This window comes from Aulostomus chinensis, chromosome 11, assembly GCF_037954235.1.
Source record: "Aulostomus chinensis isolate RoL2024-O1b breed Wild chromosome 11, RoL_Achi_v1.0, whole genome shotgun sequence".
Lineage (NCBI taxonomy): Eukaryota > Metazoa > Chordata > Actinopteri > Syngnathiformes > Aulostomidae > Aulostomus > Aulostomus chinensis.
Genome location: NC_141330.1, coordinates 4,733,326 through 4,757,907, shown reverse-complemented (window position 1 = coordinate 4,757,907; position 24,582 = coordinate 4,733,326). Strand labels below are relative to the sequence as shown.

Sequence of the window (24,582 nt, the reverse complement as noted above, 5' to 3'; positions counted from 1 at the left end):
TGGTTTCCTGAGGGAGGTTGGAAAGTTGTTCAATCACTTGCTTTTATGAAAATTAAATTGCAGTTTAATCTATTTGTAAGGAGTTGTAAATTTGTAGCATTTGATTTTCTCCTTCTACGTTTTAGTTGCTTCTGTTGATGTCCTAATTTAGGAATAGGTGAGAGCAAGCTGAAAGATCAGCCTGAGAAAATACAGCTGAAAGAGATCTGAACCACATGCTCTCAGCCTGTTGTGTTTGTTTTCATCCACATTTGGTCCTCATTTTCAGCTTGGAGGCATGCAGAGTGGAAAGAGTCGGCCCCTCGTCAACCTACTGAGAGGAGAAGAGAGAAGAGAAAGGAGTCGGTCACGTTGGGTCAAATACTAGTGTATAGATGTGAAGATGGCAGCAGCTGGATGGTTCTGGGTAAATGACAGAAAGGAAAAGAACTCAATGTCTCAATGTCTCACAAAAAATGTCCAGCTCTGTTTGCAGGAAGAAGTAGCCAAAGCCACAATGTGATGAAAAATCCACAAAGAGCAATTGCATTTTCATACTGCCAGCCATGTCAGGGCTTGTCATGTGATACAATGCAGAAAAGCACGTTCATCTTTCTCCTTCACTATCCCGTCTTCACCCAGTAGAACTGCGCTATGCAGGTCACACTGCTAGGGCTGCTATGGAAAAGGCAACTTCAACATTTAACGGCTGATTATGACTGACAGCCTGACAGCAACAGAAGATTGTGGAGAAAATTAAATGTGAAAATGTTCTCAAGAGGTTTCAGGCCTCAGCACTCAGCACTGTGACAGTGAATGGACAGTGTGGCCCCTCCCACACTCACAGCATTGAACAGCTACATAATCTACCTATGGCTGTTTGAGCTGTCCTGACTCAATTGCCCTCCTGCAGACCAGCTCAGTTTCTGCGGTCCTGTGTCCCACTGTCACATGAGAACACTGTGGATGCTGAGAACTGCCCGGTAACTACTGGGAGAACTGGACATCTTTAGAATTTTTTTTATTTTTAAAAAAAAATTCTCTCATTGTCATTTTAAGTTTATCCCAGGGTCTGGTTTGTGACCTTTTAACACAGCGGTTGCAGTGAAGACACCCGCTACTATACAACAACAGCATCACTGCGCTGTTACTGATAGAGAAAAAGCAATCCTGTTCTCACACAGGTTGAACAAATGACCCCTGCTTTGAAAGAGAGTGCGCCTGTATTAGAGAGGGAAAGGGAGACAGACAGAAGAGAGCGGTCTTCAGGTGCAACATGAGCCCTTTCACTTGATGCCGCAACACTGACTTGCGACTCTTTTGTGTCTGAAAGTGAACTTGTTCTCGCAAATTGTCTGAACACGTACCTGCAGAACGAGCGCAGAACCAAAGAAAAGATTGTAACTGGAATCTTTTTCAAAGGATGAATAAAATTAAATCCTACAATTACAGCAGACCTTGGCTGCATTCAAAATCACTTACTTTATATCATGGATGAAGGGAGAGCAAGCCTCGGGAGACCACTGGAGAGTCTTGAAGTTTTATTTAATTTTGCAGATGTAGTCCTCTACTTTGAAATGGATTAACAGTGAGTAGGGAGCAGTGAATGGGTGTGGGGGGTGATTGTGGACCGCTTCAAACATAGTCATGTAGCTCACAGATTGGGTTTGACAGCTTGTGTGGTTAATGGCAACATTTTTATGAAATACAATAAAACCAAGCTGCACATGTTTTGATGTCAAGTAAAAGAGAAGCTGATTAATAACATACAAATAAAACGAGTCTGTGCGATGGGTAAAACAGGCAGGGAAAAAAAAACAGTCAAAAGTACAAAGGAAGCACTTAAGTAAAAAGTGAAAGGTAATAATAGGTTGTAACAATTCACCAGGAAAGAAGGCACAAAAATTGTCCATTAGATACACTGTACCCAAAACCAATTAGAGCTCATGTTTAAACACTACAGACACACGAGAGACTCGTTAGATACCACGAGTGCTAACCGCCGGTCCCAACTCACATCCACAAAAACATCAGAGCAAAGCAGGCTCTATCTTGATCATTCAACCGCATATTTGAAGTTTAAACCATGACAGTATTTTGAAATTACAATAGTGAGTTGATTCCTCCACTGCTGCTGGTTTTGGCGAAATGTATCCTGGGATACTGGCTGTCCAAAGTCCACATTCTAAGTACCTCCCATGTCACCCTCAATAAAACATGCAGAGCAACAACACATCCAGGCAATTGGACGTGTTTGCTGGATGTAGCAGGCCACATGGAGACATGAAGCAACTGATGACAGCAACACATCCACATGGGCAGACAATAGCACAGATTGAGAGAGGCCTTTGCCCCCTCCTGCAGTCTTTGCACATCTCAATGCACTGCTACCTACAAGGTATAGTTACTTCATCGCCACTTTTGATCCGTGATGGTTCTAAAAACCATGACATTCCTGCCGTAACACATCTGTCTTCTCTTTGCTTAATGTGAGACAGGTTTTCAGTTATTTTTGTGATTCTAATCTGACTGGAATGGAAGTGAAGGAGCAGGAATAGATATTAAATGAAGGGAAACTGGCAGAGCACTGAAGTGGAGATGTGGCTAAAAAGCTGGCAGGGAAACAAATGAAAGTTAAGACAGTCGACATTGCACAGTGAAATGCTAAGGGTTAAGAATAGAAGCTGTGTGTGTGTGTGTGTGTGTATGTGTGTGTGTGTGTGTGTGTGTGTGTGTGTGCACGCGCGCGCATGTGTTGTCAAGGACCAGAGTCTGGAAAGTATTTGATGAAAACACACTGCTGGAAAACAAATTAGACTGGGTAAGTGAATGAAATAAGGAAGGAAGTGTGTGTGTGTGTACTGGTTGAGTGTATGCATAAGCGTGTGGGACCTGAATGTCTGTACATGTATAAATAAGTTTAAGTATAGTGGGACGTGCAAAATTCAGCATCATTAATTAATGAACATAAAACCAAAAAACATGATGGTGCTCCACATCCCCATACACACAAACCCTTCCCATGTTTTCATCCTCATCCATTGGTTAGTTGGGTTGTTTGTCTCCCTCGGTCAGACTGTTATGAAACTTGGAGGAGGGGCGGAGCATGGGCCATCTAGGAACCCATTACATTTTGTGTCAGATTCGCTGAACAGTGAAGAACAGCACCTTTTTTTTTTTACATTAGCCTTGGAAGAAACATGTGTTCTACAGACTGCTCTTCATGTTTTAGTGACAAAAGTTCCCTTTATAAAACACAAAATCCATGTGGAAGTCAATGTTGTTTCAGGGCTGAATGGACGCCAGTGTAAAGCAGAGCCCACACTAAAGGAGAGGTTTTACAACGTGCCTGTTGTGCATCATAGTGCTGTTGTGTTGCACGTCACACCTGACCGGACGCTAGCATTTCACCTAAAAATCACAGACTGGGGAAACATTATCCCAGCTTTTCTGGTTCACTGTAATCAAGCAAACCACCATAGCGAGGGATCCTCTTAAAATGTGCTTGAATTGACCACTGAAACCACAAAGAAAAGAAAAAGAGACCCATGATATGAAGCATTAAAGATTAGCCTGTCAGGGGCCTCTGGTCTGCTGCCACTGTAATGTGAAACTACAATGTGAGCGGAGGCAGGCCTGTGTAGGCACAAAATCCAGCACATTTGTTGTGTGTGTCGACCTGTGGCAGATCAGACTGGGGGGAGGCTTTTTAACAGCAGTGGGAAAAGGAAAATCATTTTAAGGATTCATGAAGGATTCCTGCACACAAAATATCAGCTGCCGCCACTGATAAACGCTGTCTTATCTGCAGATTGCTCTGGCTAGCTTGAGTTCAACCTTGTCCCCGTTCTCCAGGAAAAAAAATCGACACATATTTGATGTATATTTTTACAGCTATTCAAATATAAAAATGTAAAGGCCTGTCGTACTACACGATGCAATCTTCAGCAATATTCCATTTTCAGCATGTAGGTTGCTACTAACTACTTAGCAAGCTAGGTTGCTTGTTCTTGCTTCATACTGGGGGGGGGGGGGGGGGGGAGAGGGGACTAGGAAAACGGTAGCAGTCAAAAAGCAGAAGGGGTATAGAATACAAACTGAAATCTACGACAGACTGGTGACCCATCCAGGATGAACCCCGCCACTGCTCGATGTCAGCTGGGATAGGCTCCGGCCCCCCCCGTAGCAAAGGTACATACACCACAAGCAGAAATAAATACAACAGCAGCTTCTATCTAATGTGTCAGAGTGTTGAGGTTTCACTAAACCTAGAAGCAGAGGAGTTTAGTTCTCTTCTTAAGTTTGTGTTGTAAAGTGTTATATTTAGAGCCTTCACATGGTTGTTGATCGACTGGCAGCATTGTTCAGCAAAACCTTTAATGTTAAGAGTGAAAACCTCTATTTCTTTACTCAAGGTAAGATGTGAGGTTTTGTCAAAAGCAAACAAGCTCTGACAGTACAGTCTTACCCGGAAGGCAACGTAGTCCAAACACATCTCGACTCCTTGCATTTCCCCCACTCTGACTCAGCATCCTCTCCTGTGAAGGTAAACAGAGCTGACTTTAACATGGCGTAATCTCTCATTCCAGGAGAAAATCTTGCTTGTTTTTACATATTAAAATCAGCAGACACACAAGAAGTCCTGTGTTTGAAAGAACAGATTCGCATTGGTGGAAAGTCCCTTGTTCACAGTTGTCATTTGTCTCCAGTAATTGAGCAGGTGCAGCGAATTAAGTTAATATGTTTAAACCGCATAATTATAAATGTATCCTGTGTCACCTACTTACTTATTAGATCTTAGTGCAGCTTTCAATACCGTTGACCATCATGTCCTATTCCAGAGACTGGAACATGTCACTGGTATTAAAGGAACCACACTAAACTGGTTTAGGTCATATTTACTGGGTCGATCTCAGTTAGTGACACGCAGCTGTACTTGTCAGTGCATCCACATGAAACAAATCAGCTGACTAAACTGGAGGCCTGTCTAAAGGAAATAAGAACACGGACGACCCACAATTTTCTTTCATTAAACTCTGACAAAACTGAAGTTATTGTGTGGGGCCCAAAACACCTCAGAAACACCCTACCTGATGAGATCAGGATCGGTCCTTTAACTCTCACATTAAGCAAATCTCTAGGACTGCTTTCTTTCATTTACGTAACATCGCTAAGATCAGACACATCCTGTCTCAAAAAAGATACAGAAAAACTAGTCCATGCTTTTGTCATTTCCAGGCTGGATTACTGCAATTCCCTCCAATCAAGCTGTACCAATAAGTCCCTGAAGTCTCTCCAGCTGGCCCAAAATGCTGCTGCCCGCGCGTTGACTAGAACTGGTAGAAGAGACCATGTCTCTCCTGTACTGGTTTCTCTGCATTGCCTCCCCTGTCAAATTCAGAATAGAATTCAAAATTCTTCTTCTAACATACAAAGTCCTCAACAATCGGGCACCTTCATATTTGACAGAGCTCATAGTCTCCAATTACCCAGCTAGAACCCTCTCCTCCCAAGATGCAGGGTTACTTGTGGTTCCTAGAGTTTCCAAAAGAAGAATGGGAGCTAGAGTCCTCCTGTACTCATATGTGTTATTAACTCTTCTTCTTCTCCAGAGCCTTTGGGCTTCCTCACTTCCAAGATCCCTGACTGATGCTGCTGCTGGAGGAGGCTACAAACCTGAAGAGGCTCAAGCTGCCACCCTTAGCAACACCTGCTCACACCCCTGTGTGTCCATCAGTCTCTCCTCCTTTCTCTCTCTCTTTATCTCTGTCCCTCTCTTTCCTCCTGTGTATCTGTCTTCCTCCATTATCTGTCTTTGTCTCTGCCCTGCTCTCCTGCTCTCTTTCCCCCCAACCACTCAAAGCAGACGGCCGTCCCCATTGAGCCTGGGTCTGCTCAAAGTTCTTGCCTATTAAAAGGAAGTTTTCTGCCACCGTTGCAGGATGTGCTTGCTCATGGAGAATTGCTGGGTATAAATTCATTGAGTGTGGTGCTGGACCTGCTCTACTTGCAAAGTGTCAGGATATAACTTTTGTTGTGATTTGGCGCTATACAAATAAAACTGACTTGACCTACCAACCTCACAAAAACCTTGATTATGAAGGCATTCAGATGTTCAACCTGAAAGTGAGAGTGATAATGTTCTGTTTATATTTTTCCCCACAGAATCTTTATATTTATATTTATGTTCACCCAAGACGTCATCTAAAAAGCACACACACCTACAGACCCTTATGTGTGCTAAGTGACATTTCATTGATGTCCTTTTCGCCTCAACTGCTCATTTTCAGACAGAGAAACAAAGCCACGTTTCCATGAGCTGCTTTTTCCTCTTTCCTCCACAACAGCCATAAGATCTTGGTCGTTTGATTCAGTTCTACAAGTGGAACCCATCTCCAAAGAGCCACAAAGATGACCATTATCAGCTTGCGTGCTGCTCACTGGCACATAAGGATCCACTTAACTGCACTCCTAACCCCCCCGTGAAGTCCTTTTACATTTATTGGCTAGAAATCCCATGATATGCTAAGGCCTGTAATGTGAGCGGATCATATGATTACACAGGTGGCGAACAAGTTTTAGAGTAGTTCATAAATAGAGAAAAGACCCTGAGTTGACACTCGAGAAAACTATATGTTAGAAACCACAAACTACTTTCTCAGCAATTCTGGCTAAGTCTGTCCCACAATGGAACTATTAATCAGTTTCATTTAAGGCAGCAGCTTTATCACAAAACACTGGCTGGTATTTCTTCGAGTCAGCAGGGATGTGTTAACAAAGAATCCACTCAGTCGCCAATGTTATGCTAACTACTTTGCAGTTCTGTGAGTTCTAGGTTAGCAGCCTGCTCATGAAAAACCTGACACTGAAAGCTTGGAGTCCTTTTAAAGTGCAGGGGGGAGGAACATTTAACAAAGAGGACTACGAACGGACGATGTTGCAGCTTGTCCGGATCCAAAAAGAAAGATGATTTTGGGCTTTGTAAATGAAGTTTGAAAGAGATTTTTTTTCCTTGGAAAGACAGGAAAAAAAACCACTGATTTTTATAGCAAGTCACTGCCGAGGAAAAAAAGAAGTTTTAGTTATCTTTTTAATCACAAAAACAATCATATAATACATTGCAACTTCAACCCTTTCCCAATTTCTGTTTAAATTACTTTGGAAACTGCTAAAGCCAAAGGGGGAAAAGTGCAGAACCAAGGTAAAGTAAGCCATAAACATAGTAATAAAACAACATAAGTCTGCAATAAACTACATGATTTAGTCAGAAGGAGGAAGTCATCCAAACATATATGGCTACACTATTTATTCCAAGATGTTATATTTCAGTTCCAAATATTTAAACGGGCCAAAGCTATGTGCTTGAAAAGAAAAAAAAAAACCTGGAAAAAACACAAGGCCTTTTTATGATAAGGCAGGACACTGAAAATTTATAAGGCCTGGTTTGAGCTTGCCAGGGCATTGTTCTATTTTTCCCAACTGGCTTTAAAATGTCTCGTGCTTTCTCTCCGTCTCTACTTCGACACCCACAGAAAAGCCACAGCTGAATTCCTTATCCTCTTTTAAGAACATCAGACGGTACTCAGATATTGTCTTTGTTATTTGAGCATTAGATCGATCCTCTGAAGGTTGTCAGGACCAGCAGACTGGGCCTTGTGAGGCAACATGCTAGATAAAGCAATAATACACAAGGTAAAGAACTTCTGGTATTTAATCTCAGACTAGGCCATGTACATGGTGTGATATGGGTGATATAGATATAGATATATATATATATATATATATATATATATATATATGCATATTTGTGAGATTTTGCAATTCAGAGGTAAACAAGCAAAATTGATTAGGAAAATGGGAAGATGATCATGTCAAAGCCACATCATGTGGACTAAGTCAGGGTGTGAATATGACACAAATACCTTATTTCCATTCTGGCCTTTTTGCTTTTTATAATGTGGCTTCTGCATCCCCCAACCAGATCACTTCCATCGCCTCTTCCTCCCCTCGTGTCGCCTCTATGCCCCAATTTTGCCTTGTTCTGCTCCCTCTCATCATCCTCGAGGACAGCAGCCAAGGCTCATTGCAGTTTCCATTGCTCATGGCTTCCCTCTGCCACTGCGGCCAGACTTCTGCAGTAAATGTGCTTGTTCCTGGGTTTGGAACATACTTCTCTCTCCCCAAACACCCATGCCAAACTTCAGAACAAAGGACAATTCTGGAAAGACTCTGGAGATAATAATATCCTGCAGCACCTTGAGTTCTACTATTTTCATCTCCTCTCCTGTCTTGAAGTCTGATTTGACTTGGAACAATGGCAATGCCGTTCAGTAAACACAGTCAATTCACTACAATTCAGTTTCCTAACAACTTTCTGGGAAAAAATGCTTTCATCTTAGGATGTTTTCTCTTGTAAAAAAACAAAAAAACAAAAATAATAACCTAGACACATAAACTGAACTTCATGAAAAAAAAAAAAGAAGTTCCATTTACTGACTGTTGGGACATTTTTTGCAGTTGAGTCCTGAAAAGACACAGTAGACATTGAGCATTTGCTGTTGAGATGAACAATCTTGAGTCTGTTTTGAAAGCTAAATACTGAGCTCAGCTCTGCGTATGGCTTATAAAATACATTTTAGCTTTCAGCCACTGTTCATTGTGGTGCTGAAAAGGGTCACAGTCCATGTGTTTGCATTGTGCTTGCCATTTCCTCACATGAATGGGGACAGTCATGTGGTATTGTGACTTGGTTTGGAGGGGAAACACGGAGCTGAGGTAGTTTTGCTAAATGAGGTTTCACCTCTTTTCTTTCAGAATAAACAATTTTGTTTGTGTCTACACAACGCAACACAACAAACAACTGAGACAGCCGGCCACTTCTGCACAGTTAAGACTTTGAGGGGAAAAAATAGGCAAAATCCTGCCTTGAATAATAAATCAGAGCCTCATTAACTGGAGATTCTGGTGGTTAATATTTAATATGAAAATGCCTGCACCACACCTCTGTACAGCCTGCTGTTCATTGCAGGCGCTGCAGCAATTATGCTACAATTAATGCTGTATGCTCTTAGATGAAAGGGAGAGGTCACTCATTTTGTAATTCTCCACTCTGACACCTTCCATCATGGCAATAAGGGAGTATTTATAGCGAGGCCTGCATCCTTAGTTGCTCATTATAACACCATTAGTCTACACTTAAAGAGCAGGAGAATCACTGGCTCTTTTAACTGTATTTCTTCTGATTGTTTTTGATTCAGTGTCTCATTGTAGATTTGCATCCTCATTGATCTGCTCCTTCAGTGGTTTCAGTGCAGTGCTGACAGGGAGTAGAGCTGAGGTCTGTTTGTGCAGCTGATGAAACACTTGGAACAGAAGGACTCCAAGGTCATCTAACGCCACATAATCACTGTGTTCAAGGCGTTGAAGCCAAAACTATATCAGCAGCTTCATCAGGCCGATAAAAAGCAATACACTGCTTTGAGCTAAATGCTAACGTCAATGTTCCTACATGCAATGCTAGCGTTTACCTATTCTTTTCAATCCCAGTTTGCTGTTGGAATGCTACCATTCAGTTCTTCAATGCAGTGGTCTATTGGGGCTGTGAGAGCACCGAGACACAGGGACAAAAAAGGGCTGAACAAGCTGGTTAAGAGGGCCAGCCGTGTCCTGGGCTGTCCTCTTCATCTGGGGGGTGTGGGGAGGGGGGGGGGGGGGGGGTGTAGTTAAGCTGACGTCAATCACCAACACCTGAAGGTGCAGCTGACTTTCTGGAGGAGTGCGACCACAGGTCACTCATTCATTCATTCCCCCAATCATCAGACTGTACGACACCAGCATTTCACAATCTAGCACTGCTGAGTCTCTGTCACATCGTTCATCTCTGACAACCCACAGCCATTTCTCCACCATTCTTATCCTCCAGTTTACATTTCCAGTACGCAATTGTCTGTTTTCTGTGCAATATAGTTTTCATCTGCATTAATACTAAGAGTTTGAATCCCGGACAAACTCAAGATACACTGCTATCACAACACTGACAGCAGTGGTATCACAATACAGACATTCTGAGATAATCAGTATGTTGCAGGAGGAATAAAGGAAAAAATCTTAAAAACACAAGAATTAAGTATTCATATAGTTTCAATAAAATTGAGGTGTACACACACAATAAATAACTTGTCAAAATGGTGGGTGAATCTGTTCACATCACCAGTTGGTGGACTACACGGGATGATTTTTGTCACCAATGTCTCAATACTGTATCACAACACATTTTGCAAGTATGTTGCGGTGTGGATATTTTGTCTCACTGCTCATCAATATAGCCGTAAAAAGTGAGAAGGTGCAATTTTTAGCTGAATTCTATATTTTTAGACGTTGTGTTTCATTCATCCGCACTCCTTTGTTTGACTCTCCGTGTACTTTTTGAGCTGCTTTAACATTTCGCCATTGTAGGATCAATCAAGTTTTATCTTATCTTATGAGTACCAGACAATGCTGCAACAAGAATTCGGCCATTATCCAAGAGTACAAGAGTTCTCCACCAGCTCAGCTTGTAGATGCAATAATGTGGCTAATACCCCGGTGAAATGTCAGGAATGTATGGAAAAACAGATACCGCCCAAGCCAAAGCCACACAGTTGAAAGCAAGTTTTCATCAGAAACTACAATGCCTCCAGTCAACAGAGCCCTGACACACCAATGCATCATAAAATGTATACAGAAATTTGTATTAATAAGTCAGGAGCAATATCTAGTGGCTAGAAGGACAATTCTGTGACTAGAATACTTGATTGCCTGACACCCAACAGCGTCCACCAACAGACAAAGCCTCCTCCCGGTCTCCGCCGCACACTTCTCTTTACCCTCTGCATCACTACACACGAGCGTGTCAGCTAAATGACTTTAATGAAAATCTAATGCTGAATATTGAACCCTCTGAATGGCCCATCATCATCTCTCAAATGAGAGGTTATGTTGACAGGCACTCAATCTGACTGCTCAGATCCCAGACCTGAAATGATCAGTGCCATTCCACTCTTTCAAAATAGAAAAGTCCCTGGAGACCCAGCCCTTCTGCTAGTGAATAGCACCGCTGGTTAATTATCACCAAATGCCAGATCGATACACCCTCTAAAGGGATCATAAATCTGCTCCGATGTTAAGAGGAGCTCATTGTTCTGTTTAAGTGCTGAGAGCTTGAGCAACTAGGGGGCTGGCGGTGAATGTGATGTCTGGGTCCACCGGGAACGGGTGTGGGTGTCTATGCCGCTCTGGCCCACTCCTATCAGGCTTGGATCTTCAGCCACTCTGAATAGAGCTCAGATGATCCCTCCTCTGGCATTTTTGCTTCTGTGGAGCTTTGTACTGTGTGCCTTTCATGCTGGCTGCTTCAAAGCTGACTGGGAGATGCAGATAGAGTGAACAAAAGGGCATAGGCGCAGCCAAAATAAGCCAGTTCAGATGCAGGCTTGAGCCTTTTCATGTTGCATTAACTGATTTAATTGTTTCCAGAAAAAAGATAAGAATTTCTCTGGTTCCAGCTTCTCATGTGAAAATTTGATGTTTAGGTGGATTTTTTTTTTTTTTAAAGCTTTTAAACAGTAAGTCAGACAAAACAAGCAACCTGAGATTAGCATGGACTCTTCCTGTAGCGCTGCTTTATTTGGTCAGAAAAAAAAAAAAAAGAGTCATATTTCAATTATTGTGTTTTTTTTTTTTTTTGGGTGATTTGCAATATAATAAACACATGGTTTCACATAGTCTCCTTGCTTGGTTATCCAAAAAAACCCCAAACAAACATACAAATTAAGAGATAATTTTGAAATGTGCAGTTACAAAAATCAAACATACAAAATGATTGTATCAAAATAATAATCTTTACCAAGTTAAATCAAAATTGAAAAAGCCAATTCAGCAAAATGTGTGCAGTCCTACTCCAAATGCTAACTGAGGATTTCTCTAATGGTTCTATAATTGCACAGGCTGACATTGTGTTTGGGAGCCGACCAATCATAGAGCTCAAAATTCCAAAACGTAAATTATCAATCAAAAAATAGATTGGCGTATCAGGTTACCTGTCTGATTCATAGTTTATGCAACGTGCCGAAGGCTCTACACTTTCATTAGAGAGGAGAAGATTAACCAATACAAGCAAACTGCCAAGCCATCTGGTCCTAATTCTTCCTACGATTGTATTCAGTCTTCTAAAGCAGTCTTAACAAATGCTCATGGAAGTGAAACCTTCGAGTGTGTGGGTGGCCTGTGCCTACATCCTCACATCCTACCACTCTACATATCTGAGGCTCGGTCACATTTTCATACACTCGGGATTCCACTGGTTGGAAGCTTCTGTGACGACTTCAGCGCATCTCATTTTGTGGTAATCTAATTCAAAGCTCCTCCACCTCCTGTCTCCATAGCGACAGCCAGATGTTGTGCAGCGTACATCACCCCCCACTCCACATGCGAGCCTCGCCTGCAGGAAGAGTAAAGACGCATCTGTTCCCATTTTCCCCTGCGGCTGCTGAAAATAACCAGGGAGAAACAAAAAGCCAGGCAACATAAAGACGGTGCCAAGAGGCTGTTACCAAAGGAAGACGCTACTTTTGATACATTCCTTGTGATATCATCAAACTAATGTCTCCTCATCGTCCACTTCATCCCAGACACTCCTAAACAACAAAATCTTAATCATATTCTTAAATGTATTCGTAGGATTTTCCAGCTTTTCAAACGCAGATCACATGACCCTTTAACGCTTTGGTGATTCAGGCAGCTGAAACTGAGTAAAACAGAATTCATTGGAGGTGTAGTGTTTTAGTTCAACAATTCAATACTATACCAAGCTAACTCCCTGCCGGACAGACAATTATCCCAATCAAGGACTGGTCAAATTATGTAATTATGCTGTATTTTTACAGTGATTTATCTCCTTATAGTCTGGGCTGAAGGAGCAGGCAGCCATACACAGCCTAGTTCTCCCCTTGAAAAGCTGCTGAGGTGCAAACAAAATAGCAAGAGACAGACACTCACACACCAGAAAGGCTCTGGGAGAGATTTCTGCGGGGGGGGGGGTGCAGGTTTCTAACTCAAGACAGGCTGCAAACTACCTGAAAATCCATTTATAGCTCAGCTCACTGAATGTTTGTCGGTGTTTCCTGCATCGTGTCCTCACCAGCTTCCTGGCCTTTATGTTTTAGGATCACATGAGAGGTGCATAAAGCATAACACTCACAGACTGTAATGCAATAAACTTAAACAAGAATTTAACCTCCTTCTTGCAAACTACTCCTGACATGGAATTGTACGTGGTCCTTAATGAAGCTCGGGTCAAACCACAAAATAGAGAAGTCAGACGACATTCAAAGCTGCAGAAGAAAAAAACAACAACAACAAAAACTGGCTGGCATTTTCACAACCACATCAAATATCCAAAGAAACCGACATCTGTCGTACATCAGAAACAAAGAGCAAACGTTAATTCCCTTTTGCAGCCCTTGTACTCAGCCTGTCATTCTTTCTTATCTTGTTTAAATTCAGTCGGAAGCGCAGTCTTTAGTCGTGTAAAACTGTATAAAACAACTTAAATAGCTGTGGTGTTGTTAGGCTGTCACAACTGGGCTTCGTTAGCCTCGGCAAGCTAACTCAATGTAAATAACCTTACCTTGATATCTGGGAGCATTTGTCTCACTTTGAAGGTGGTTTTGGATCCGGTCAACATTTTTAGGGACGACAGGTCAACTCGAGTTGGATGGAGAAAAAAAAACAACAACAACAAAAAAATCTAAACACGTAATGTAACCCTCACTGCGTTTTAAACAAAACAAAACAAAACAAAAAAAAGCCTTATTATGGCTGAAGTTAAACAGCCGTTGGTGTGGCTAGCGGTGTCCGTTTTCCATTTGAATCCGGGTGTATGTGTGGGGGGGAAATACTGTCCAAAAAAAAAAAAAAAGGGCAATAAAAAGGTCCGGGGGTCCAGTAACGGTTAGCCCGTGTCACCGGCCGCTACGACAGAGGTGCTCGGTGTGGACAAGCCAACTATTTTCGCTCTTTTCATCGCTATTCGCACTGACAGCATCCGTGTCCCGACCGGACAGAAACACACACGGAAAAAAAACAAAAAAACAAACAGAGCACACCGCGATTAAATAGACAGCCAGTCACAAGACTTTTACACAAGTGACGTTAGTCACTCACTAACGGAGAGATGTGTTCACCGTTCCTGCTGCAATATTTGTTTATCCCTTCGCCATAGTGAAACACTTAACGGAGGGGAAAAAAAAAAAAAAAGAAAAAAAGGAGAGCCAACGAGCAGCAGTGCAGCTTCTTAAAGGGCCAGTACATCTCGCGGAGGAGCCATAACTTACCACCGGGACCGCAGGGACAGTCAGCAAATGTAAAACGAATAATAACAATAATCATCATCAGAGTAATCGGAGTCATGACTTTTACTTTTAATTTTTTTTTTTGTATCTTAATTTTATACTCGCAGTGGTGGTTTTAATGTTATGTTTAGCATTGAGAAGGGAAAGTGTCGCGCCCTCCATATGGGTAGTGTTTAATGAGTGACCTTTTAGCCTCCCCCCCTTCTTCATACTCAAGCGTTTGAGATATAGCTGCACAAGTTGCATGCACTCGTGAGGTAAGAGAGGTGAAAGTTCAAGTATTTCACTCCAAATTGTATAGAAGCAAATATACAAAACACAATGACGTATGGGTCGGCGTGGCTCAGAGGTAGAGTGGCCATCTAGCAACTGAAGGGTCGCTGGTTCGATCCCCACTTCCCCTGGTGACCATGTAGAAGTATCCTTGAGCAAGATACTGAGCCCCTAATTGCTCCTCATGGCCCTGTGACAAACTGGTGACCTGTCCAGGGTGAACCCCACCTCTTGCCCAAGTCAGCTGGGATAGGCTCCACCCCCCACAACCCTGAAGGGATAAGAAGCGTTGAAGATGGATGGATAGACAGATAACAAAGCATGTCAAGACAGGAAATATTACAAGTGCATGTGTTCAAATCGGACTCTGAATTGTCATGTTTTGATAGATCTATTCATGACTTCTGTTGACTGATCCGTTTACAGTGGTTTACATATGAGTTTGACTTTGCTCTCCGATCATTGCTGCCTGACTGACCTGTTTAGCCTTAAATAGCATCAAGGGAATGAGTTTTGTTCCACAGACGTCAGCTTTGCTTTTCATACAGTAGTTGGAGCTTTGGCTTTATATTCAGGCGCATGGCTTTTGAGGATTTGAATTGAGGGATTAGTTGAGCGAGCCAACCAATATGAATAAAATCCCTCGACTCCTGACCTTTTGGTGTTTCCAGCATTTCAAATATCACCCCAAAATAAAGCAATTTAGTATTCACAGCCTTGCTCTGCTCAGCAGTACCTTATGCTGATCCTCTAGCGGGTCTCTGTGGGGACTGGCTCCTCTTCTCTCTCATCCAAAGCTTGTGGAAAGACAATGTCAAAAGCTTTCTTTTAAACAGGAACCAGACCAGTTGAGACGTAATTCCCTCTCATGTAGAGCTGGGAAAGTATGAATAATCCTGGGCGGCTGTCTGTTCTGCTGAACAGGTGGAGAGGCAATGTCCTTGTGAACTGTAGTAGAGGGAGGTCTGGATTTTTTACCACATGGGAAACTATTCAATATTACATAAGGGTCTCCAGTTTCTCTAATACATAAAACAGCCACAGACACAGGACCTTGCATCATCTGAGCCGGAGTTATTCGACAATCTATAATGCAACAAGGTCAATACACAAAGACACTGATAGCAAATAATATGTCTCAGTTGAATTTATGTCTCTTTCATCAGGGTATAGTGCACCTGAATATGTAGCTCTCAAAAATAACAATGTTAATAATAATAATAATGATAATAATAATAATGGCATCTGTAAAATGTCCCTCAAGCACTAAAAGACAGATGTACTCTGCTGAGTCACACTGCCATCCTAAATTAGAACCAAGATGAATTTGGTGTTTTTGGTCTAGAATGTGAAGAAAAGTACACTGGATTCAAGCCACTTCAAGTGCTCTTGCCAGTTTTCACGTCTGACAACATTTTAAAAACCACATGTATCTGCATTTTCTGCAGAAACTAAAATGTATCACCTCTGCTAAGGAGTTCATATTTTTTGGATGGCATGCATTTCAGTAGGATTACACAAAAACTGTGAGGTTGACTTTTACCAAACTTGTGGGGAGGGTGCAGTATGAGCCAAGGAAGAATTTCCGGACAGCTAAATAACAGCGCCACCTGGTGGCATTACGATTTGATGCATCACTTGACAAGCTTCTTTTCAAATTTTGGTCAGAAACACTTTAAAAAGGTCATAGTTATATTTCAGTTGAAGCAATCCAGAGTTGTATGATTGAGTTTTTCATGATCCAGGAAAGAAGAGAGGAAAAAGCATTCTTGAAATACAATGAGAATTTATTCAAACGGTGCAAAAAATTAATAATCATAATAATAATAACCTAACATAAAATCTGATGTTCTTTCTGTCCAGATTGCACTGTCACACAGCCTTAGGGCTCTCCTCAAAAAAAAAAAAAAAAAAAAAAAAAGCAAAACATTAAAACAATAAAAAATAAAAACAGATCAAAATACCAGGACAACTGAAACCATCTTCAAATAATGCACAAATTTGGTAACGTGGATCGCCATTTACATGCAACAGTTCCAGTCCCATGCAACTCGAAGTATTCCATGTTAATGTCACTGATGATGACTCTTCGGTTCCCAAAGAAACGACAGTATGGTACAATATATAAAAATAAATCAGGTCAGTTGCGTTGCGAAGTAAAATTCTGAGCCATTTCTCTTCTGGTTCGGAGGAAATGAGCTGGGTGAGCAAGAACATTATCGCCATGTTTTAGCAGAGCACGGATCGGTGTAGAAAAAGGTAAACGAAATTTACAAAATCCAGAAAAAAAAAACAAAAAAAAAAACTAAACGACAGACTGCTAGACAACTAGCCATGTGAGAAAGAACATCCTAAATCTTCTCAACTAAACATTCCACAAGGAAACCTATTAAAAAATCTCACTATAAATATATATTCTCAAATGGTATCTTGTTAGGTCAGTGTTGAGGAAATTAGTTTGCAATGAGAGAGAGCCTCCATGTATAAAGAGGCTGGTCAGGGAGTCAGTCGCCTTCAACAGCCAAAATATCCCTTTCTGGTTGTTCTTCTCTAAATCCAGACGTGTACAAGCTCATCATCCACACTTGTTATAGTATCCAACAATATACATTCTTACCCTTTTAAAAACACTGTAAAACTTTGGGCTTACAAAAATAACTTGAAACACGTTTATACAACTTCTCATTGTTTTTGTTTAAATACAAAAAAAAGGTGTTTTAGCCGGTAGAACGTGATGTCCTAAATGTTTCTGAGGCATTCATGTAAGCTAATTATTGCCCGAGAGAAACAGGCTTCCCACGCTCGGGGAACATTAGATAGGTCTCATCTGAATTCCAATGCTAGTGCAGGAACACATGTCAACACACACACAAACACAGCAAATGCTATTTTTTTGTTTTAGATAGCATGAATTATTCTCAGTGTCATTAAAACACACACACACACACAGGGAATTCCCTCTTTCTTTGATCAGATTTTGCAATGTAGAGAATACAACTTGCTAAATTAATTAGCACAACTCAAATGAGTTTGTTTACATTTTGGTTATTCTTGTTCTGTAGTTTGGATGTCGGGCACATGGACGAGCTCCTTCTCGTAACGGAGAGTGAAAAGAAAAGCAGAAGTGCCCTCCACTGGGCAAGGCAGTGAATTGCATACTAAATTGTGCTTCTCCAATATAATCAAATCAAAATCAGATTTTAAAACAAATTCCTCGCCAATGATTATAATAGGGGATATAATGACAGATTTGAATATTTAAGTGGTAAATTCTACTTCAGTACAAATAAGTCTTGAATTGGAAATTACACGAAGGAAGACTGGAATGGAATAATTGTCCGCATCGATGATATGCCCCATTTAAGATGAATAACGGCATATTTTTTACAAACAATAATGTTAAATTTTAGGGGGTAGCAGTAGTAGTAATAGTAGTAGTAGTAGTAGCAGTAGTAGTAGTAGCAGCAGTAGTAGTAACTGCAGGCAGCGAGGCAAGCAGAGGGAACAAGACTGATGGCATGAGGAGGACAAATGCTGAATGAAAAAGGCAACTAGGAAACTGAGTTAGATGGTGACAACGGCACCAAAATGTAGCTCTACAGAAACTGAATCCTTTTGAGAAACCCCTCAGGCCCGTGCCTCTGATTTCCCAAGAACAGAGGTGGCAGTGTCTGCAGAGATGAACTAGGGACAACAGTCGGGCCACTTCAAAATACAGTAAAACATTTTGCTTCTACGGACATCAGGAAAGTGCTTGATTTTGTGCAAAAAGAGTTTAAGCGACTGGTATTGGTGGTACGAATGCTAGACACTCAAAACTGTGGTCAGTAGGACTTCAAACTTCAGAGACTGCAGTGGGTGACCACGTGAATAAGGATTAAAATGTCCAAATAGGACATTTGTGATATCTGTCCAGATATTTAAGTTGACTTTTCTATGTGATGAGGAGTTTAACATTTCTCAACCATTACAATGCAAAGGTTTCGTTACCTCAAAACAGTGAGTTTCAGAATCATGCCTTGTTACCAGATTTTGTCAATAATGTGGTCTGACCGACCGACATCAGTCGATGCTGGACATGTGGGTACTGGCTAGGGTCCTGGCTGATATCAGCCAATATTAGCAACTATTCAGCAGGTATCGGCTGAGGAAAAACCTTTTTTAATAGTGCGTGCAAAGTGGCTTGTTTTCTTGCGTTATTTGCTTTTCAGTAGAGCACAATGTGCTCCTATGTTACTTTGATGTCACTTTGAATAAGTTATTTTCTCCGTCAACACTAAAATGTTCAAACTTCATCACAAGCATTTGAACCATATGTGAGAGATGATAGCAAAATATCCATATACTTTCTCTCAATCTCTCTCTAATATATAAAGAATATTGGCTAATTCATCAATTACCTGTGGTTTTTCCTCGCCGATACCACTATCAATCCCCAAAATCCCATTATGGTCACGCCCTAGCCAATAAAATGCAAATACTATTTTTGAACATTAATAAGTGGCATGTACCACTTTGTATCATGCAAACAGAAATCTAAGACGTCTGTCACAACAGGAGACGTTATTGCTTTAGAGCAGCTTTATGTGACTAGTTTAATAGCACATCTGTCAAAATTCTGAAATTCAAACTGCGTTCTGCAACATAATTCATCAGTGTGGTAAGCAAAGGGTCAGATGCCCCTGAAATCTGTTGTGCTGGATTTGCCTTTTTGACTTTACACCGAGTGGTAAAGCATACCTGGGTTGGCCAGCGATCAAATGCTTCGGCACCAAACATGGTCGCAGACAGAGGAAGACCCAACTAAGAAAAAAGAACGTTCCAAAAAAGAAAAAAGAAAAACTCTGGATCAAACTCTGGGAATATTATCATATACCATACTCATCTCTGCTCCCGGGCCATTATTTGACAAATTGCATTTATCCTGAAAAAGGACGCCATCTTTATCATCCAATTTACTTATACATGAACCAGAAAAAAAGTAAGTGTAATTTGTTCTGCCAGAGATTGAACAGTGCAGAGCAGTTGTTTTTAATGCATGGCCATATAGGTGTTTGCATTTTGGATCATTAGCACCTCAGCAGCCCACAGAACGCTTTGTCATTAGCATTGCATGGTCGTTTCGTTTTTGCAATGTGCAAATGGTGACTGACGCAAGAGCAATTTGACAAGGATTGATTCTGCTGTGTCCCGTGGAACATGTGACGCGAGCATTCAGTTCCAGTGGTGTAAAATCTGTATAACACTGTAATCACCCAAGCAAGACTTCAAAAATGGTCACACATCTCCGAATTAACCAACCAAAATATTACAACATACCACAAAAGGAGTGGAGACACCTTTTCTGTTTGTGCTTGCATCACTGTGTATGTAGTCGGGAATCTGACTTAGTGTTTATGTATATGTAGAAGTGTTAATGTGTTATGAATGGCGCCTGCCTTATACATTCTCTCCACTAGGAGGTGACAGTAGCAAGGCGTTAAAACTCTTGATAAAGAGGGAGAGCCTGCAGCCAACACACGCGCGCGCGCACACACACACACGCACGCACGCACGCACACACACACATATACATACAGAACACCTGCATAAGAGCCACAGCAAAATGTAACAAGTGCAGTTAGTCAATTCTACGGTCAAATATGTGACCCCGCAGTCAGAAACCACCCTGTTTATTCGGTTGACTCTGTGCCGCTTTCTAAGGCTGACTATTCCAACAGGAAGTGACACAGCTGAAAAGGGAGAGAGCTGGTTGTGCCTTTTGCTTGTCCATTTGGAGGTTGATCTGTCCTAACTTTTGTTAACTGGAAAAGGCCACTCATCAAATTCAAGCCATGCTGTGGTCCATTCAGAACCTGTGGATGGCTGGCTCTGTCTCCCTCTTCTTCAACTCTTCCCGATAGCAGTAGGAGCAGTAGTTGCCCGTCTCAGGGTGTCCGTAGTAGGTGCAGCTGGGTGTCCGACAACGGCTGGACTGCAGGCAGGCTAAACCACCAGCACTGCCTAGTGAGTAGTGCCTGACGGGTGGGAGTCCGCCCCGAGAGTCTAAGTTGGAACATGTTTCCCGGAAGCCGTTGGTGTAGCTCCCACCAGGAGGTTCACACACAGGATAGTCTGGTGGGTCGAACTCTGAGGGATACGAGGGTGCGAGGCAAGATGGACTCAGGGAAGCAGGGCCTTGTGAGTTATTACATGGATGGGAGGGACCTTGCGTTGCTGGGCAGTGCCGGGGAAGGGTGGCATATGAAGGTAGGCCAGGGTATGAGGTTGCAGGGGAGCCACCTGCTAGCTGGCGTCGAGTATCCATGTAGCCATGCATATGTAGGTGCTGGGTGAGGGGTGCTGCAGCAGGGTGCTGGTCTATGAAGGAGGGCCGAGGAATGGGCACAACACCAGAGTACATAGAAGGGCTCAGAGGTGCAGCTTTGAGTTGGTTAAAAGAGGGTGACACATTCTCTGAGAGCTCCTCTTTGGCCTCATAAGGCCGGTACGTTAGCTCTGAAACACCAACAGTCTCCTTCTTGGGGGCTTGAATACCATTCGTGATACTCTTCCTCTCTGCTTCACGCCGCTGCTGTTCTTGCTCAGCCCGGAAGCGTTCCTCAGCATCAGCAAGGTATCGCTGAATCATCTCCTCCTGGAAGGGTTGCCGATTACTGGTTGTGAGGAGGCTGGCAAAGATGAATTTCCTCTCACCTTGCATGGCGGCTCGCAGGATGCCCAGGCTAACCTTAACATCAGCACTGTATTTGTAGGTATCACTCTCAGTACTGCTCCCGCCACTGCTGCTCATACTGCTCCCTGTTCCATTGAGACGCTCGCTACCTGAGGAGGGGGAGCCTTTCCCAGAATCCTCTGAGGCGTGGGCTGAAGGCGAGCTATCCTTGCTGCCCTTCCTCCCCCTAAATGAGCCTTTCTTCTTCTCCCCGCACTCCTGCTTGGCAACTCCAGCTCCTGCATTTTTTCCTGTCATCAGTCCGCCCACGTTTTTCTTCAGCTTGCTGCCCAGGCTCTTGCCAAAACTGCCGAGCTTATTGGCCACTGAGTCTGCCCTCTTCTTGTCTTTTTCCTTGTCCTTCTCCTTCTTGGTTTTGTCCTTTCCCATTGTTCCTGTACCTGCCCCTGCTGACCCACTGCTGGAGGAACTGGATGAGGAAGAGGAGCTGTTCTTGGCCAAAGACCCGCCTCCATTGACCATTGAGCCTGCGGTGGTGTCTCCGTTGCCGTTGGAGCTGCTGCTGACGGACTCCTTGTCTGACTCTCCTGAGTCAGGAGGTGTGCGGGCATCCTCTCCAGCAGATGCAGTGGGGGACTCAGGCTGGGCCAGAGGGGCTTGCTGGAAGGACACAAAGCAGAATCACATGCTAGTGGAACCATTCTATAGATATGCTCCAAACTTTGGATCATACTGAAATGTAAGAAGAAAAAAAAAATTAATACATTCATTAGAAATCACATTTACTCTCAGAACCGATTTAATGCTTTGAGCCTTTAAAAGGAGAACATTTTCCCCCTAGCTGACGGCTAACAGCGACGGCAGGTAATCTCAGGTATGCAAAAACACACACAAAAAAAAATCAGCAAATGATTTAGAGGATGTGATAGAGTGAGTCACTGAGCTATTTTTTGCAGACCAAGGCAGAAAAACACAATGACTCAGTTTTCAAATGCCTTTCATCTACAAAGATGATTAAGAAGCTGTAAAATAAAAGGATGGTTGGCAAGTCCTTCGTGATGATTTTGATATTCTGATCTTAGACAAGGAGCAGTTACAGAGCGTCCCATCTGTCAGCAGTCATATGCTATCATCAGCTATCAAGTGATACCAACACTGAACAAATCCCTTAAATTATATCATGATCTCAAAGATTTTACTTTATACAAATGTGAAATCACTATCTGCTGCTTGAGGACACTCACTGTTGCAGCTTTTAGCATTAGCATTCGCTCTACTGGTATTGAAATGTATTAGTACCAGTATTAACTCTGTATTAACACTGATATTTTATAATATCCACATGATGCTTGAGCATGTTGTTGTCCAAAATACAGCTCACAATAATAGCATCTAAGAACTGGAGTTCATGGATGTTATTATTGTTAACTGTATTTTTGTTCTTATAGCTGCTATTGCTGTTATTGTTTGCTGCGTCTCAAAATCTTTCCGTTCCTCATCCTTCTGTCTCACTCCCTCTATCTGTCTGTCAATCTCTCTGTCTTTGACTGTCCCTCTATCTTCATCCTCTGTCTTTCACCTCCTCCAGTCAAAGCAGATGACCACCCACATAGAGACCAACACTGTTTGAAGTCTCTTAAAGGCCATTTTTTTTGTCACCACTGTTGCGGAACTGCTTGGGTCTCTTCAAACTACCTTAATTTTAATCGTGTGGATCTAATCTGGACCTACTCAGCGTGTATTGTGAATTCTGCATGTTCATCTGTCTGTTCAGGTAATAAGGAATAATTCAAACTGTAAAGCGGTTTCGATGTCACCGTACAACTGTGGCTTAATTTCGCATACGCTTATCTATTAATGTTCAAGTAAAGCCCATCCAAATTCAACCCACCCACCCCTCTGCTGCCTGCTGACCTTTGATTCAGCTCACCTCTGCAGCGTCCTGCATTGCTAGCTACAGTAGGGCTACACAGTGGCAAGAGTTCAGCCATAAATGTGGTCAAATGAAGGTGGACGTATCAGAGCAGTCGTGTATTTGATGTTATCAAAACAATGGTAAAAGATAACATGAGCCTTTTGCTTGACTAATCAGCTAATTACATGTTGCTAAAGGGAATCCTGAACTGCCACTATCCGGTGCAGTGTAACCGGCAGTGTTGTCCTTTCCAGCCCGCCGGCGTTAGCAAGTGGCACACAAGGGCACCTTTGTAAAAGTGCTAGCGCTCAACATGACTTTATGACCTGAGGGGTCCAGCAGAGCTTGTTTTTACTTACAGTTTGTACAGCAGGCAGGCGACAGCTGGTCCAACGGAAAAGGAAAAGAAATCTTGCCCTTGTTTACAGCTTATATGGGAAATTAACATTGCCTATCCATGGCTGTTATACCTCAAGTTTATCAAACACTTGTATTCATCTTACTGTAGAAAAAAAAAAATCCTTTCCCTTTCAGCACTGACTTATATTGCCTGTCATTGTAAAAAACAGGATGTCCACTAGAAATGGGCATAAATCCTGTTGCGTCATAAAACATTTCTGCTACAAACAGTTGAGAAGCAAGCATCACCCACGCAGGATGACTGTGTGTGTATGTGTGTTTCCATCTTTACCTCGCAGGGCAGAGGCAGCCAGGCGACTGTCATGTAGCTGTGCAGCATCTGTAGCTTGGCCTCTAAAGACAGAGCCACGCTGGGAGGAAGGAGGAGGGAGAGGAGGAACAAGTCAAACTTTAGCAGGGGACTTTTAGCAGTCACTTTTACAAAAAAGTCAGAACGGAACAAATCCAAACTAACGCATAACTAAAACAACCAAATGCAGATTTACAAACTGATAAATAAAAAGGTCATGTGACTTTAAATTGCAAATGCAGTAAAAGCCTCACACGGCTGTGCACTCTAGTTCGACAGTAGCCTTTCAAACAGAACATAATTACACACCGTAAAAATCATTAGACCAAGGAAGAATGAACCCAATGACCTTTTCCAAACAATGTTGACAAACGCTCATGTAGAACTACCTCTGTTCACCATTTCATCTGAATAAGACATCCACAGTGTCCTCAACTGAGGAAAATATAGAGGAAGGTTATTTTTAAATCAAACTGCTCTTTTGACACTCCTTTCCCTGGTCCATTCATAGAAGGTATTAAGAGTTAATCTTGTTGTCACTGGCAGTTAGTGTGACTAATCTGGGGTCTGGGATCAATCCCTATACAGTGACACTAGCTCCTAAAAGGGACAGCACTCTACACACGTGGAAGCTAACATG

At 42.3% G+C, this 24,582-nt stretch overlaps 2 protein-coding genes and 1 long non-coding RNA gene across 5 annotated transcripts in view; 1 reads left to right on the top strand and 2 right to left on the bottom strand.

The window, feature by feature from the left end:
* Nucleotides 1-14,272, bottom strand: part of mtmr11 (myotubularin related protein 11) — a 31,021-nt gene extending 16,749 nt beyond the window's left edge. The window contains exons 1-2 of the mRNA XM_086217842.1: nt 13,646-14,272; nt 4,448-4,517 (exon numbers count right to left, since the gene is read on the bottom strand). Coding sequence (XP_086073968.1) covers nt 4,448-4,517; nt 13,646-13,702 — 127 coding nt within the window. The 5' untranslated portion in view covers nt 13,703-14,272. The remainder of the gene's footprint in view (nt 1-4,447; nt 4,518-13,645) is intronic.
* On the top strand, nt 4,043-5,994 carry LOC147252916 (uncharacterized). 2 transcript variants are annotated; one of them, XR_015118502.1, is made up of 4 exons: nt 4,043-4,170; nt 4,395-4,525; nt 5,218-5,318; nt 5,592-5,994. It is a non-coding gene; the product is annotated as an uncharacterized LOC147252916 (long non-coding RNA). The 2 variants fall into 2 exon arrangements; XR_015118501.1 differs by lacking the exon at nt 5,218-5,318 and having other exon boundaries at nt 5,592-5,993.
* A 1,913-nt stretch (nt 14,273-16,185) lies between the features above and the next one.
* Nucleotides 16,186-24,582, bottom strand: part of otud7b (OTU deubiquitinase 7B) — a 36,995-nt gene continuing 28,598 nt past the window's right edge. The window contains exons 11-12 of one of the 2 annotated variants that reach the window (XM_086217835.1): nt 23,925-24,003; nt 16,186-21,978 (exon numbers count right to left, since the gene is read on the bottom strand). In XM_086217835.1, coding sequence (XP_086073961.1) covers nt 20,491-21,978; nt 23,925-24,003 — 1,567 coding nt within the window. In that variant the 3' untranslated portion in view covers nt 16,186-20,490. The remainder of the gene's footprint in view (nt 21,979-23,924; nt 24,004-24,582) is intronic. The other variant, XM_086217836.1, reaches the window with a different exon arrangement.